General features: G+C 28.0%; 1 protein-coding gene across 7 annotated transcripts in view; it reads left to right on the top strand.

Moving 5' to 3' along the window:
* dnc (phosphodiesterase dunce) overlaps nt 1–19467 on the top strand; it is an 847926-nt gene that overhangs the window by 526674 nt on the left and 301785 nt on the right. Inside the window, exon 1 of one of the 7 annotated variants that reach the window (XM_085953043.1) lies at nt 10162–10466. The exons of the other annotated variants lie outside the window; for them this stretch is intronic. Coding sequence (XP_085809169.1) covers nt 10375–10466 — 92 coding nt within the window. The 5' untranslated portion in view covers nt 10162–10374. Of the gene's footprint in view, nt 1–10161; nt 10467–19467 lie in introns of those variants that run through there. 7 annotated transcript variants of the gene reach the window in all.

Below are 19467 nucleotides of genomic sequence, written 5' to 3'. Positions count from 1 at the left end.
CAAAACGACTCTGTCACGACGCCGATTTTTTTCGTTTTTTTTGTGGTCATTTTAGATTCGCACGACTGAAAATTGTTTGACGTTTTGTGTGTACATAATATTACTATATAGCCGTTCATTTTTTTTGTCGATAATAGATGTTTTATTTTGCTAATGAGATCTGCATTTTTGTATTGTTTATATTTTTGGTGTTGATAATTTACCATTTAATTTTAAGAAAATCTATTTCACAGTATTGTTATACATTGTCAAGAGATTATTATTTTTAATTTTTTACAATTTAAAAATCTTCTATTTTCACGTTGTATTTTGCACGAATGCATCAAAATTGTATCGTTACATAGCTTACTATATATTCTATATGTTTTCCCTTCTATTAATTTTAAATGCCTGAAGTATGAAGTTTATCAATGTTTTTAAAATAATAAAATTATCAAATTAAATATCACATAATTATACGTATACCTTCTAACCTTTCAAAAGTCTAGTCAGTGATATTGTTTATGTTGAAAAATAAACAGAAAGTAATAAATTTAAGTAATAATAATAATTCACCCAAGATAAATGATACACTAACTTTTTAATTAAGCTAATACCATGGAATATTGTCATTATATTGTTGAAATAAGAACATTCATGGTGTTAACTGTCAATAATTTTGGTAGAAAGGCACTGTATTAATTTAAATAAAACACAATATATAATACGTATTTCACATTATATCAGAATCCGTTTTGCTATTGTGAAAATTGATATGAAACAATGAGAAATAAGTATTTGCCTTTACCATATTATAATATATTATTCTGTGTTTTATTTTGATTTGTATAATATTTTGAAGAAACAAAATGATGATACATAATAATATAATTTGCATTGCATTATTCATTGATTATTTTTCAATGAACGTCTAAAGTGAAAAATGAATTTTGCTCATCTCGGCTTCTGTCCTGGTTTACACACCTCGAGGGTAGTTGAACTCAAGACTACGTCATAGCCGCCCCCTTTACCTCCTCTCTTTCATTTGAAACGGTACCCCCGCTCCCCCAGGTTGAGCTTGTACTATACGAACATAGATATAATAATGTACACCTTTATAAAGGTTTCCAACATTTAATCCAGATGATAAATTGATTTAGCGCGTTATGAATGGAGAAATTCACGTTTTTAGAACCAACAAGATTAATTATTCACTTGGTTTGCACAATGAAAGTTTTTATGGTTTTCTAATTTTAAAATAACATTTTACAGCGTAATACAATCAACATTATTATCAAAGTTCAATGCACTTGACTAAATGTCACAGTTAATTGAATTGTCAATACATAAAATAAGTCAGAATAGAATTACAATATGTAATATAATATAATTATTACACATAGTAATTCTATTCTGTATATTATACAAATATACTATAAAAAATACATGTTTCCACGCAAATGCATATAATAATCTGTTTTAGAATAATTATAATGTATATATATATATATATATATATATATATAATAATTACTGTTTTCAAAAAAGTAAGTAACCAGTAGCTATATTATATATCTATTATTATGTTATATATTTATAAAGGTGCACATATCTACTAGCTACGTAGTAGGTTATTATTCCTAAATAGTTACTAAATTAAATGAGAGGGAGGATCCTGTCTATTTCTGTGATTTAAATGCATTTATCTCTGTTGTCTCGATAATGGTGTGACAACCAAAACAGCTATGGACTCATTAGCAAATTTTATCAATAATTGAGATAATTTATATTATTATCATTTTGGATTTGTAGTATTTTTTCAAAATCATAATTAGTCATGATCGTTTTCGTCATAAGACAAATCATTATCAAATCATTAACAAATTGTTAGTAGATACTATCGACTGAGCGTAATTATTGACAGAATTTAAATTTCAATTCTAGTTGATTTAATTCTTGCACTATTTAATTTGTATTATATTTAGAGACCCGGTTTCCTGAAGATACCGAAAGCAAAAACCTAGGTCACAGGTGATAATTATATATTATATTTTAACTTAGTATTCAATACATCTATTAATATTTAAGATGACATGTGTTTTGCACTTATAATAAGCTATATCAACTAAAAATTCCAACATTTTACGTTTCAGTTATAATAGTCTTGTAAAAAAAAAATTAATCAATGCTATAGGGGAGAAAATAATTAAATGTTATAAAAAGGGGTAAGATAGTATGATGTGAATTTTAAATGGTAACATAGAGGACTATACACAAATTAAAATTTAAAACATTGTTAATAATTAATACATTTTTATAATTAATGTTTTAATTTATTTTTGTGATAGATACCTATTAGGATTTATAAAAAATAAATTTTATATCAAAATATTATAAGGAGATAAATGGGATAGTATGATGAAACGAAGGCAAAACGTGACACTTTTTATCACAAATAAAGTCTTATCATCCGATCGTTAACCTTTGACACTTTACTTTTTTGCTGATGAGAGTTAGATAGTTTATCATGAAATACTTCAGAGAAAAACATCACAAATACACTTATATGTAATTTTTCCAATCTCAAGAATGAATTTTGATTTTGATACACTTAGAAATAAAATTATTACGTTCTTATGTGCTTATCTATAAAAGTTGCTAATGATGAAAATGATCTCCACGTTTGATACCGCTGACGGAAACAAAACAGATTATCCTGTTATAAATTCGTGTCCTTTTGATTCATGAACCATGATATTAGCCTGCTGCCTGGATTTTTTTCGATTAAATTCACTCTTATAAATGATAAGTTGTACTAATAATTTCTACCATACATCAAGACGTCAATATTACTCAAAGTTTCTACATTTGTATGTTTAAACAATATCTTAAAATAGATAAATATTATAATACAATTGAAATATTATGACAAACTTATTATACAAAGAATGAAAGAGTTTCCGCCCCTCTTTAAAGTGCAAATTGTTCATTATAATATTAATACTATCGACGGAAGGTACTTGATGGAATTTGAATTTAAATTCTAATGGATTTAACTTTTGTACTATTCCATTTAACTCCACTCCCATCAATCCACTCAAATGGAATAATACAGAATTTCAATCCAATCGATTTTCATTATTACAATGTTTTTATTAGCTCGTATTCTTGTTTGCCCGGTGGTTGTTTTTCCAGTACAAATCGTGTAATCGATTTTTAACTAACTTTCCGACTAGCTAGACATTTGATATTTTTAGAATATATTAGAACACGATGGCAATGCATTCTTTTAATACTTTAAACGATCTTTAAGCAGAATTGAATTCATTTTTAGTTAATTCTGTTTTGTATCGAAAGTTATTTCAGAAAAATCCGTAAAAAGTAAAAAACTATTATTGGTTGCTAAGGAAAGGGGGTGGTCCCAGCAACTAAATTATTAATATATACGTGCGTTACTATGGAAATCAAAATGAAATGCCAAATGACATTTCAGTATTCTATATTTGTTTGTTTGTTTTTTATTTACTTCATATCAAGTACAAGTTTGAGCATATTGAGCATAAATAATTCAACAGAAAATTTAAAAACGTTGTATATAAAAAGTTCTTTTTATCTTGTAATTATTTTTGGGTATTTTAACGATTGAACTGATGTTCAATAAATAGAATGTTACATTCTTAAATCTTGTGAATTATTCGTTCATTAAAAAAATAGTTAATTAAAAATTATTTATTTGTTTATTTCAAACAAAATACATTTATCATACATACATCATACACTCTCCGACGATGCAAAAAATCATTTAACTAAAATACACTGTATCATAAATTTGATATATTAGTTAGTATTTAACACGTAGATTTCCTAGAATCAAAACACCTTTATATTTTATAATTGTATTTTATAACTAACCAATCAATTATTATCTTTAAATTTATTTTTAAAAGTACGCTAGATGACTGGCAATAGGTAAATTCATGAGTAAGCTTTCCGTTTGCCAATACATTTGACCTTTCTCATATTATATAGGATTTTTTATATTACCCATTTTATTTTATTGAAAATAATTTAATTAAATTTAAACAAAATACTTGATAAAATTACTATGCGAGGAACTTACTTGAATATGAATCGGTTGATATATTTTATAAAATCATCACCAAAAGTGTCAATAGGTATATAAGATATCTTGCAAATATAGTTTATCATGTTATATCATTCAGGATTTGCGGTGCAATTACTTTAATATATCGTAATGCTCTACCTTTTCGAGTTAATTTTGAAAGATAAATCCGATATAATCCCCTGAAGTTAACTAATTACATCGGCTATGCGGGTTTAATTTTCATACACTTCCATCTTAACAAATTCATTACTGTTACCACCATTCTCTCGGTATAAATAAATCTTTCTTGAATATGGTGGTTGGAGCGTATTTATCATTTACCTTTTTTGCGCCGTCTTTTACCTCACCTTTCACATTTGCTTCCACGTAAGATTGAACGGAATAAGATAACAAATTATTCGTTTCGCCTGAGACCTTTTTCCTTCGCGCGGGCAGCACGCATGTGCCATTTATGGGAGAAAATAAAATAAAATTGAGAAATAGGGTGCTAATGTTGCCCCTCTTTGGCACAGTAAATAGAACTGCGGTCGCTCTGTTCTTCATCTCACGACGCTAAGGTTAGATGTTGCACACACAGATATTAAAAATTATCCGAACATATTACATCACGAATGCATATCTTCGTATTCAGGTATATGTTATACACAAACACCAAATAAAGTGGTGAACAAACATACCAATATATTTTTTTTACTATTGATACTTGACAAAAAAACCTGTATAGGCGCAAACATTTTTTTTAAATATTATTATACAATAAACAAACATACTTTCAACTTCCAGTCAAATCATAATATAGCTGTAAACTTCAAACTCAGCATCGGCAAAAAATCATAACGTATTTTGGATTGAAAATTTAATGTTTGTGATGATATTACTTTACATTTTTAATAACACAGTATCAGTGGCGAGGGTTGAAGGTAGGCTGTTAAGATTTGACATTAATAGTGCACACTAAACTTTGACAGTCTTAGTTATTTGTTTTCATTAATCTAAGATTACAATTTGCAGATGGTGCTGGTTAGTTTTTAAAATTATATTCAAATCTGCCAAACCAAACCATAATAGTTTAGGTATGAAGCTTTCTTACAAAAAGAGCACATTTTTCAGTTATACTTATTTGTTTTCGTTTAATTAAGAATAGATACGTATTATAAATGGTGTCATTAATGAATGAATTTCATTACCCTGCCTATATTAAACTATAATCGATAAACAATATAAAATACATAAAATGGTGTATGGTTTCATGGCATAATTATAGATATTTTATGGAAAAACGAATGTTCTTTTACTATTATCTACTATGGTTTGGATTAGGTAGGGTTTAAAATTTTTAAAAACTAATTACCACTTTTCAACACATTGTAATCTTATTTCAATGATAATAAAAAACGTATGACTGGCAAAGTTTAGTGTGCATAACTGGCGCGTTACCCATAAGGTGGTCATTAGATATAATTAGTAAATTATTTAAATGTAGTAATTAAATATTAATTAAAAGGTCCGCAGTGAATGGGTTGACAGACTACCTCCACCCTTCGCCACTGCAGTGTACCTATAAACAAATTTCTAATAACAATACTTCATAAGAACTGTTAAAATAACTCTATTGATATCAACTAATATGCAGAAATTAAACAAATCCATAGAACTACATATTATTTCGTCATACAAAATAAATTGCAAGATAAAAAGAACTTTTTATATGCAACGTTTTTAAATTTACTGTTGAATCATATAAACTTGACTTGACTAGCTTATATGATCAAAAAAACTTGTACTTGATAGAAATACTGAATAATGAAATGTCATTTCATATTGATTTCCATAGTAACGCATGTATATATTATTTAATAATTTAGTTACTAGGACCTCCTAGTAACCAATAATGGTATCGAAATAACTTTTCATACAAAACAGAATTAACTAAAAATGAATTCAATTCTACTTAAAGATGGTTAAAAGTATTAAAAAATGCATTGGCATCGTGTTCTGGTATATTCTAAAAGTTTCAAATGTCTAGTTAGTCGGGAAGTTAGCTAAAAATTGATTGCAAGATTGGTACCGGACAAATAAGAATACGACATAAGAAAAACGTTGTAAAATTACGTTTATCGCTTATGACGTCATGTGCGGGAGCAAACAAAATTGGGATGTCGGAATATATTACCTTTAAGAATATTAGTGCCGTGGCTTCATCCCCTGAGACACTTGGTCCATTAGTCTACCTGCGCACTCGATTATCTAAGGAAATAATAATTCTTCTCCTATTTTTATATTCGCTTTTTTATAAGAGTTTCCCATTAGTCATTTTCAAACGCCATCCTAAATGAAAACGAGGGTGAAAACTCACGGTCGGTATTTTTATTTATCATGATTAATTCATCAAAGGTTACGTGTTTGTATAATTTATAATTATTATGAAATTTAAATAATCAATCTTATTTTTAAGCGGCATGTGACGCCTTACAATTAACATTGTTATGACGTATTTATCTTATATATTTCACTAATAGCCTTATACGTTAAACATGTTAGATTAAAGAGCAATATTAATAGTATTCAAAACACTAAATTTAGTTTAATTTAGTTTTTGTTAGGTTAGTTTCAGACGATACGATTTTCGAAAACTATTGATGTTTGGTCTTACATAAAATAATTACAAGATAAAAATAACTTTTTATATACTTACAACGTTTTTCAATTTTCTGTTGAATCATATAAACTTGACTTGACTAGCTTATATGATCAAAAAAATGTGTACTTGATAGAAATACTGAATAATGAAATATTATTTCATATTCATTTCCATAATAACGCACGTATATATTATTTAATAATTTAGTTGCTAGGACCCCCTAGCAACCAATAATGGTATCAAAATAACTTTTCATACAAAATAAAATTAACTGAAAATGAATTCAGTTCTACTTAAATATGGCTAAAAGTATTTAAAAAATGCATTGGCATCGTGTTCTGATATATTCTAAAAGTTTCAAATGTCTAGCTAGTCGGGAAGTTAGTAAAAATCGATTGCAAGATTTGTACCGGACAAACAACCACCGGACAAATAAGAATACGACCTAAGAAAAACGTAGTAATAAAATAGGTTCCTACTAAAAATAATACATTATGCAATAAAGGCAATTTTTAATGATAACTAAATAACGGAAAATTTTTTTGTTAGTTTTTAGTATGTGTTAATTAATGTACTTTTAACTAATAACTTCTACTAGTTTAATGTGAGTCTAGTATACAATTATTATAATATCTCTTCGTATTTACTGTATTATTATATAAAAAGTAGGTATCATGTAAGAATATTATTGAATATTCATTGTTTAACTAATAACTTTTAAAGACTGATATCGTAGATATTTCTCATTGGATAACTCCATTATTTACTTTACTTTAATTAATACGTTACCATTGTTCCCAGAATGGACGATTTTACACCTCTTGATTGTAGTATTTTTATTGTTTATAATTAATAATGATCTATTATTAGGTTTTGATGATTTATACGCTTATCGAGTGTATTATTATTGATAAGGTAGGCGGTTTTTTACAAAAACTTCAACTATTCATAATTTCTTTGTTATATTTTTTGAATTAATAAATAGATGACAAAGTTTTTACTTACATAAGTTAGAGTTAATAGTATTCGTTGTCAGTGTGTATTTGTCTTTTGGTGAGTGTGCACAGTGCCTGAAGATTCTGAAAGACGAAACCCGGGTCGCAAAAAACGACTCAAATGGAATAATATAAAACTTAAATCCATTAGAATAATATAAATATATTTAGTATAAAATTATCATTAACTACCATAAAGTGCACCCCACATATTCAGAAAAGAAAAAAGTGAATCTTCCTATTTTTTCAAATTAAATTGTCAACTGTAATGATATTATCTTCAGTGACAATTTGTTTATTAACCTGCTTGAGGAACTTTTTTTTACAAGAGATGGTTTGCAATAAAATGTTTATAAAGCACTTGGCTTTAGAGCGGCACACTCATAAAATGTACGACGTGCTTCACGGAGACGACTACATTGCCATCTCTTGTAAAAACAACGTCCTTCTCATGCTCTCATTTTTTTTTTTCAAATACAGTGTTTGTCTAAACGGTTATTTCTTTCTTTACCGATAAATAAATAATAATTTCTAATAAGTCTTTTTTTCAAAAAAAATAACAATGGATTCTTTGTCACTTTTTTGAAATTATATTATGATACAATAATTATTAGGATCCTTTAATACAGCAATTTGTTATTGATACATGGTATTATTTTTTTCTATATATGTTTGATCCAGCGCAAGAATCTAATACGCTTAGTGAATTATTAATAACCATCAATTACAAAATAATGAGCATGGCGAAAGCATACATTAGAAGCAAAACATCTTATGTTATCTCCATTTTTTCGGACAATAGATTATTAACAACATTTTAACTATTATTTTTAACTAACTAGGTTTTCAAATATTACCAGCCTATAAAGTTTTGAATGTTGAGTTTTAATCCCAGGTCTGGTAATTTATAGGTTGTTTTTTACAATATCTGTTCAGATCCAAAACATGGGTCTAATAGGTTGACCAAGTGGCTAATATCCATTTCTTGTAAAACAAAAATCTGTTTATACAACTTCCACATGAGATTGTATAGCCAATTTAAAAAAATCAAACAAATGTAATAATTCTATTATAGAACCATCTATTATTATTAAAACATACTAACACTTTTAAAATTCGATAATTTAATAGTTTAGATCCATAATCATAATATTTCAATGAAAAAAAATTATATACTTATATATAAATATTTTTTTCACTCGCCTGATGGCCGGAATAGGAAAATCTGCAGCGTACATGCTTGATAATCGAAAGGTTTACATATCAATCCCACACGCAGCATTTGTTTAGTATTTTATTTGTTGCGCGAGTTATAGATCCTTCATAGATCAACGGGATTCACTCTCACGAAATTTTTGTGCTTCACCTAGAAATTTAAATTATAATTTAATTTGTCTGATTTTACAATAAATTAATTAAAAATGATAAATACTATGATTCAATACATCGTTGCTATACTAACTAGAGTGTGAGCTTTTTTGTTTGAAATATATAGGCGAGCTTTTTTATATTGTTTCCCTAAAGAGGATGAGTATAGCTTTTCTGCTTGACATCTCTCCCCGCTCGTAATTTTACCAAAGCCATAAAAAGAAAGAAACATTCCAAGTACATTCTAGGTATGTAGGTACAATTTGCAACATTTTCTTTTACTTATCTCTCTTTGTACGTGCATACGTCACACCCCATTCTTCGGTAAATTCAAAATAGAGGTATATCAAAAGGGGATCTAGAGAATGTCTTCAAGAGACGCCTAGTGCTTTTGCTTGTATGAATGAGTGAAGAAGAAAGATATACCAATGGATCTGAGAGTATCTGAAACGTGTATTACTTAAGTCCATAGGGGAGATAGGGGGGTAACTTTACAGTTTTAATTATTCCAACCCCATTTTGACGCTTTTATGTCGGATCATCAAAGTCAAAGTGCGCCGCAGGCTTGCCGTAACATTTTTTAAAAGAATACAAAAACGACATCTTCTGCGGGCAAATGAATCTCGTTTGGTTCGTCTGATATTACTTTGAAGTATATTTTATATCCTATGTTGCAAACAATGAAGATTTGTAAAAGCGCAAACATGATATTATTTTACAAATAAATAGCTTATGTCATATTATGAAAAAAATTATTCAACTTTAATTAAATACACTTATTTTATAAATGTATCTAGTTAGTTATCTATGTACACACACAATGTAAATAATTATATTATTAAATAGTATTATAAGATATTCATCGCAATATTATAATATTATATTTTTAAAAACGTATGTAAAATAAAGATTTTATTTGAAATACCATCAACATTGGAAGTTTATTATATATAAACATTGAATACAGAAAAAACAAATAAAATTAATACTACACACACTCAAGTTGGATATAAAAAACATTACTTTGTTTAATGATGTTTTTAATTTTTTAGATAAATGGAAATTCATAAGTTATTTATTGAAGGTAGTTTGATTTATAACCTAATTGAATATCAAGGGTAGAATAATTTTTATTGTGATGTATCTGAGGATGCCATTTTAAAATCGAGTGTTTATTATAAACTCGAGGACATAATAACTGCTAGTTGTGTTGGTTGAGCGCATTTTATCTGGAAGCTGTAGTTTTGGAGATGTGACGTGGCAAGATGGGGCAGGATTGGTGCGTGAGGCGGAAACGGAAGAGGCTCGGAAGCGGATGTTGCCCCTGCGCGCCTGCGCTCAGGGTCGCGCCACACCGGTAAGCGGATATCACTAGATTCAATTTGAATTTATTAAATTAGTTTATTTGCGTTTTGGACCAAAGGCGCTTTGCGGAAATGACTGCCAGGATTCGTGAATAATATTATGTCCTAAACAGATTTGGGTGGTCTATGATTTTTTTTTTATATACAGCATAATATATAAACGTGAATGTCCAATTTTAGAATTGGTATCTAAATAGAAACATACTAGATTCCTATATAGGTTTTTTTTAGAAATGTATCATCTATTTAAAGTTACCTTTGTATCTGTAAATTAGAATATTATTTTATTAATTAAAATATTTATTAGATGATTTTTAAACAATTATTTGAACTAATAATGCAAATATAGTAAAATTAACACAAATAAATTAATTAATCAAAATAGTTATTTTTAATGGTTTAAAAAAATACCTGTAGATATATTGTACGATGATATAGATAGAGTACCTACCTATTTTGAATAAAAAATTATGTTATCCTTTTCTCGTATACCACACAATAATGATACATTATTTTTTCTTAATTAATTATGCCATATTATATTATAAGGATAGAAACATTCTACATATTATCATTTTTTATTAGACTAAATTCTCATTGAATGAATTATATTATCACATTTCTATATAAATAGTATCAATATCGAATCAGTTATATGATAATACAGTATTTTTTTTAACAAAACATATTCATTAGAATTAAATAAATACTAAAGATATAAAAGAAATATCTCTAATAGGCCATTGTAAATTATTATTAGAATTATTAAAATTTGTTAAAATTCGTATAAATCTGCCTCCTCTCCCATGGAAGTTATTGCACCCCACTTAAATATAAATCATAACATAATATCCTCATTATTACCTGAACTATTTTTAAGTTCAACATGGTTGTTTGCATGCAACAACTTGTTTATTTTGTAATATGTACCATTATCATATGCTGTAGTAAGTCTATGCCTTTCTATTTCTATAAATTAGTACGCGATGCATATAATGATGAATATGTATTAAATTTTGTTTTTAAACGATGAACAGTATTTTTGGTAGTTTTTTTTATTCTGTTAATTGTCAACTCATAGTATAAATGCATAGTATTAATGAAAATAAAACACAATATTACACTATAATTATACTAATTATACTTTTTTTATCAATTTTCAAAAATAAAAATGGAATTAGTATTATATATTAAATTTTATTTTAATTAAATATGTGTTTGCTTCATTTATGTTCTCAAGATTATGTAAGTTTAAGGACACTTGAGATAAACTATAACATAACTGCAACACTTGTACTCTATGCGGCCTATGAATAATTATCTTTGGTTTCGCATCCCGCATTAATAAGGATTGTTACTCTTATCAAATTTCTGACTTATGTTAATCAAACGACCCCTTAATTTCGCCGTCTGCATATCTAAAATAGTGTCCTTCACTTGGTGGAATCATCGTGTTGGTGACCTCCTTAAATGTATTCGTTGAATATGAGCCTTTTCAAATTATTTCAATATTTTTTAGCTATGTAGCCACATAACTAAATAAATTTATGGAGACATATCTTAGAAATATGGTGTTTCACATTGATTTAATTTAAAATGGAAATACCTAGTCATCCTCTTTGCTAAGATCATCTTTATAGTATGTGAAATGTTCCCCATCTACGTTGGAAAATAAAAATCAAATGTCATTTGTATTAGAACGTATTAAATTTTTGTAAATGTTGAAATAAAAAATAATTTTGATATAGCTGTCAAACAGTCTGTATAAAACAATGCTAAATTTTTACCAAACTGATGTCCCACGATGGCCGCCTATAGCGTCGTGGGTCCCAGGTTCGAATCCTGGGTCTTGCAAGTACACATATTGTTTTTTAATTTGTGTATGAGTCAGAGTATGGACCTAATAGGTTGAGCAAGTGGCTAACATCCATTTCTCGTAAAAACAAAAACCTGTTAATACAAACCTCCACTCTGTAGAGACTGGAGGCCTATATTATATGATCATATTAGGAACGGATATGGTCAGAGAAGAGATGTATCATAGTCTGGACGAGGCATGCTTTTCCAATACCATATCTCAAAAAATAACAATTTATTGATTATAAAATGACTAAATTGACCTTACTGATAAAAACATATACGACAGTAATTTAAAAAGTATTGACTGCATTATCTAAATAGTAGGTATTCTTATTAGAAAAACGTTGAAATATTTTATTAGTACTTATAGCGCCTGCATATTTGCATGGATTTACTTTCGGCAATAGTGCTTATTTTAAACTATTGTGACAATAACTTACTGTTTACACGTACGAGTGCTAACTGTCTCTCTAATCTCATTCTTCAAGAGTAAGCAAGACGCAATGTTGTCATTTTATAGTACTATTTGACAGGACGTATTGAAAATCGGTTAACCTCAAAATGAGTAGTTCGTTTTTTTTACCTGCAGGTTCGCCATCATCATTCTACTGCGCAGGCTCAGATCTTACTTGCGCGTTACAATTATTCAAAAGCTTCCAAACTTGTTTGATTCATGCACGCAATCTTGCCAACTGCAGGATAATACATGTTTACCCAAACATTTTCTCACTGTGAACAGTAAATCCATGCACGCATAAACGGGGTATTATTCTACAATTATTATAAAATACCCAAGACCGATTACATTCAAATGAAATACGTATTGAATTATTTTTAATAGACCATATCACGACCAAGTCAACACAGACACGCGTGTTTAAATGTATTTCAATTATTCATTAAAGACTCCGTATCGATTAACCACCGAAAACAAAATGATGTACCCAGTGCACCTACCTATGATGGGAGAGTTTACCCATTTTGTAAGTAATAGAAAATGGCTTTGGCACCAGACGAGCTTATTGAATCTTTTTGCCGACGTAGGAATCTCTCTGTTGCGACGTGTCTCTAATAAAACAGGTGAACGAATTCAACTCGATCGCGAGGATTGGAATTCCTTTGCTTAAGCGAAGAGCTTTTGGCATACCTACCAATACCTACTGCAAATTCCACAAAATTCTAACTGGATTCCATCGTGGCATGGAATTTATAAAAAAACGTTTTGCGGCCCAATATAAATTTAATATTCTAGTCGCGTAATATTTTTGTTTAGATAGTGTTTGGCTTATTTGCAATTTTCGTATAAATATTTTAGGCAAATTATATAAACATATATTTAATAAGTTAATGATATTTTAGTTATTTAAATTGATAACTATTTATTACGATAAACTCATCGTCAAAACCCAAGAATAATTAAATCAAACAACGAACGTTGATGATCTGCAATCAAAAAGGGAGGGTGTACTTTGATAATTTATTTCTGCCGTTGCATACAACCTGGCATAGTTTTGATTTAAATAATTTATTTATATTAACGATAGTTATGTATACTTAAAAGGTTAACTTATGGAGACTTAAGTACAATAATATATTCGATTACTCTTTGAAAGTATGATTGTTAGTTATATTTTTTTCTGGATCATGTAATTGTTTTTGTCTCTCTTCCCTCAAAATTTTAGGCCGTTATAGAGACAATTTACAAAAAAAAATAATGCGATAAAGTTTATATTTGGATTTACTGATTTTTCTTTATTAATTATCATGATTCCCATATATTTTGATGGTGCTCTACTTAGACAAAGAAAAAAAACATTGTGACAGCCCAAAAACCTAATTCAATTTGTTTATGTCTTATGAGGTTTACTTATAATTATGAGTTTCGTAATTATTTATTATAGTAACAATATAAAAAAATGTCGGCATCGGACAGCTGTGACTATGGGCTTATAAGCGATATTATATCGTATTTACTTAGAGCCTAGGTAAGAATTGTTGTGTTTTGTATTCCCTGCATATATCTAACTACCCAATTCCCCCATTCGATTTTTAAATAATACATTTAATAAGATATATCTAAAATTTTGAGTAAATTATTTTGTTACCGAAGGCAAGAGCAGATAGGATAAAAAACTTAAATAATTAAAATTTTAATAGGTAATTTATAGTTTTCAAGCTTTATACACATAAATTTATTTATATAAATGTCATATTATAAAGATCAAAGCTTAAAATTTCCGTATTACCATATAACCTTATACAGCAAAGATGTTAAAACTTTAAATGAAGTCCTACTCAAGAGACTCGAAAGCTTGCCAGCAACTTAAAATAGCTTTTGATAATATTTGGTTGAGTATTGAAGCGCTCTTCGGCTATTCAATACATCGCCGGATATCACTGCGTCAGTTATATTTGGCACCGAATTTGATTTCGTCAATCTCCATGCTTATAGTATTCAACCCAGTTCATTCTAGATCAATATAATATCGAACTATTTGTTACATAAATAAAAAATTCCATGTACCTATGTATTTATGTATATAATATATCGTCACTGTTCTGGCAGAAGACAATAATTCTAAAAATGACATATTGAGTTAGTTATACCAAAATGTTCCTTATTTCAAACATTACCATCTGGAAACCTTCTTCATAAATAAACCGTTTTTATTTTAAAGTCATCCTTTTTACGATTACTTAATAAACTCACATGATAGACCATTTCAAACATTTTAACAACTTCAAAGTCAAATTACTCAAAACTAGTATTCTCCAGTTAGTGTCTTCTGCCAGAACAGATACGATATATTATAAAATATATTATATTACTAATATTTTAGTCCAAATACAGCCGACTGAATTAAACTCATCATGAATGTTAATTTTCAAATCAATCCATGTATCTTAGTCCAGTACATGTGTATTTGTAATGGTTCCCCTTTCTTCCTCTTTATAAAAATTCATTAAACATAAATATTATTCTATAAGGTGTACTAAAAAATAATTACCAAGTTTTAGAGGACTACGTTTGTATTCCGACTAATGAAAAAATGATTTAACGTTTAATGGTGAACAAAAATACTACAATTATTATAGAGTATGACTACGTATGTCGTATATAATATACCTAATTCACTTTTATTACAACGTTTTTATTAGTTCGTATTCTTATTTGTCCGGTGGTTGTTTGTCCGGTGGCTGTTTGTCCGGTACAAATGCAATCGATTTTTCACTAACTTCCCGACTAGCTAGACATTTGAAATTTTTATAATATATCATAACACGATGCCAATGCATTTTTTTAATACTTTTAGCCATCTCTAAGTAGAATTTAATTTATTTTCAGTAAATCCGTAATCCAATCCACTATTATCGGTTGCTAGGGGTCTGGGGTCCTAGCAACTAAATTATTAAATAATATATACGTGCGTTACTATGTAAATCAATAGCAGTGTCAAAATGACATTTCAGTATTATTTCTATCAAGTGCAATTTTTTTATCGTTTAAGCTATCAAGTCAAGTTTATAGGATTCAACAGAAAAGTTTAAAATATTGCATATATAAAGTTCTTTTTATCTAGTAATTACTATTTTTAGGTCAATCGTCATTATTATTTTATCCATTCATGTCATTCATTTATTTAATTGGGATTTACACAACATATTTATTACATTTGAATGCATTATTTTTATTAAGCCCGTAAGAATAATACATTTTACAGTTTAAAAAACATAATTATTTTAGAACAGCATGATAATATCATGATGTTTCAGAATAATATGTAAATACGTACTTTATATCAATATAAAGAAACTATAAATGTGTTAATCAATATATTATGTGCTATTTTAAACCTGCCTGTGTATACGTCAAGCTAATTTTCCGAATTACTTGATAAAACAGCCACATTACTCTTGTAATCGGTTATATTTTATGTACGAGTACCTACGTTCAATATAACATTCTTGAAAATTAATATAACAAGCAAAAAATTAATCGTTTATGATCAAAGATATTCTGAAAATATTTAACCAAAAAATTAAATTTGTGGTGTTTTACGTGTCTCCTGTAAAGTTTGCAAACATCTCTTTGCCGGTTTTGAAGACGAAGTACTAATACAATTTTTCAAAAAAAAATTCTACCTAGCTATTAAATTTCTTTTACCATATTCGATCATAACACCATCATAATATGGGGCTCATTACGAGAAATAGATATTAGCCCCTTGCTCAAAAAATTAAAGGTAGATTCATAAAATAATTTGCTCATCAGCAGTACATAATGTTAATATTAGGAGTAAGTATTAAGGAATTATATCACAAAACAGCAAACCGGTAGTTACTAGGTATATGCAGCTATTATAAATATATTTTCTTCATGAAGTTTTAGTATCGCGATATTAGATGTTTATAACCAGTTGCGAATACTGTTGTGTATATTAATTCTTGTTGACGATGTTGTATATAGCAATTATTTATTCAATAGCGTGCATATCACTGATATTTGTTTGGCAAATGTACAGGAATTCCGCTGTTATACATACAAGTATATAATATATCACTCAAGCTATTGTAAATAAATTGTTTAGGTAATGCAATTTTCATTTATTCTACATAATATGTTCCCTTCCTATCTCTACCCATCAAAAAATATATTATATTTCTTCACATAATAACTCTTGGTGATACTCTTTTGGGGGTTTGATTATGTAATATAAGTATATTTATTGTCTTATTGGTCGTACACTCATAGTGAGTGCAGTATAAAAAGATCATATTTTCAAATTGCTTTAAAATATTTAGTGGTTTAATTTTAAGTTAGTTTTTTTTTTATATATAAATAGGTTAGGATTTTTAACCTGAATTCATAAAATTTTTTGATATTTAATTAGTCTTTTTGACAAGTTATTGTAATTCATACAATAAAATATTATAACCTAGTTATTATCTCTCTACCTAGTCTTCCAATCTTTATTGATTGAACTGTCCAGATCAAAGATTTCTAAATACGCAATTATAACATAAACATAATACTTATATTGATACTATCGACTAAGGTTACTTGATGGAATTTGAATTTAAATTCTAATGGATTTGCATTTTGTAGGTACTATTCCATTTGAATCGTTTTTTGCAACCCGGGTTGAGCAAAGGATCAAGTACATTTACCATTTAAGTGAGTGTGCATAGTGTCAAAACCCGGATCATTAAAAACAACTCAACTGGAAGATTACAAAATGTAAATCCATTAGAATATTAAAATTTATGTTTAATAATTAGTAAAATATTTCCAAACTAATGATACTAGACCAGCATTGATACTGCCTTGATCTTACGTATTAGAAAAATTATTTTAAAAATAAATAAATATTGGAAACCGACATCTATTTTATGCCGGACTATTGACGTAGTTTCAAATCTCACTTGGTCTCATATTTTTTAAGGATAGGTATATTTCTGAGTATGTCCCATGGTAGGTCAATTCAATAAATCGCGTAATATTCTTAAACCATAGTATTATGAATATCTAAAAATACTCATAGTAAGCCGATCAAGCAACGCATGTAAAAAATTACCAATTAACGATAAATTGTTATTAATTTTCAATTGAAATACTATAAAGAATGTTAGTATTATTTTAATTTGTAATAGGAATTTCGAATCGTATTTTTGGTAATTACGTGAAAAATAACAAATTATTTTGAATTACCTAATCCAAACTGAATACCGTCTCTCAAATGGTTTGTGTGGTTTAAACGGCTTAAGTGCAGACATTTAATGTTATTTCTTATGCTTTAATTAAATTTTGAGCTTAAAATATAAGAGGATAACATTACAAAGAAAGGAAGAATTTTAATTATTCAGCATTACTATAATATTACTGTTTCATTACGCATAATATTATTATTTTAAAAGGGCACGAACAATGGGAATTGTGAAATATCACAAAGCCTTCATATTTATTCTTCACTATAATAACAATAATCATGGCTTTTTTGATTTGCCCGTAATTTCTTTTCAAGCCAAATCGAGCTCGAGCAGGCAAGCGTGCAATTAAATCATTTGATTGTCAATCATGATATATTTTGTGAATCAAGCCCAACGTTGTGTTTGGCTTTAAATTATTTATAATTTGATTTTATTACTTTTTGATAAATACCTTTTTGAAGTTATACTTCTTTTGGCGCGTTTGGGAAATCAGATCAGAGTGTATTTTTGGCGTGTGACATGTAACACATAATTTATTTTTTCACACAAAAAAAACGCATTCGATTGGATTCGAACCACCGATTGTTCGGTTATCAGCCGAACGCACTACCTTTACGCCACAGTATGATACTGCAATCGTGACGATTATACAGTATAATATTATAGTTTAGATTTGTTCTGTTGCCTAGGCAGCGAATTAATTATTGTCGGCCATTTGCAATTCCTTACGTAATCAAACGATTAAACGTCAGAGTGACAATTGGTACTTTAAAAACAAAAACGACGAGAAACCATTATATAATTTAGTAATATAAATTAAATTGTATATAAATAAACCAAAGGCGTTCCAATAAGCGGTCCTTTTTCTTGAGTGTGTAATTTAACAAGGTAATTAAGAGCTACTCAAAAAATCTAGTTTTTCAGAAGTTTTGTTTTGTTTTGTTCGCCAAAAAAGTATAACTTAATGCTCGTACATAAGTATACACACCGATTTTTATTATTAAAAACTTAGATCATTTCACTCCTTATTTAATATGAAAAAATAATAAGACTTCTTTTAATAAAATATACATAAGCTATGTATATTATTTTCGGAATAATATGAATAATAATTAGTACGACTAGATAATTTATACTCATTTCAATGCCGTTAATCGTCAATTATTGGTAGGTAGAACGAAATATTATATTAACTACATATTATGTAAATTAAAACAGATACTGTGCATCTAATCTAAATGGAAAAAAAAACCAATTTAACCCTTTATTAAATTATTTGGATTATAATATACAAAATATATTTGTTATGTATGATATTTGAAATAATAATTATACTTATGTTGTTTTTCTTTCTGTTTATCTTGCATTAGTGCATTAGATTTTAAATTAAAAAAGCTTAAATTACAATACTTAAATATTACACAT

This window comes from Rhyacophila brunnea, unplaced genomic scaffold, assembly GCF_057557595.1.
Source record: "Rhyacophila brunnea isolate RB1 unplaced genomic scaffold, BYU_Rbru_1.0 scaffold_3, whole genome shotgun sequence".
Classification (NCBI taxonomy): Eukaryota; Metazoa; Arthropoda; class Insecta; order Trichoptera; family Rhyacophilidae; genus Rhyacophila; species Rhyacophila brunnea.
Note: the sequence above shows the minus strand (reverse complement) of the source record. Positions and strands in the feature narration are given on the sequence as shown.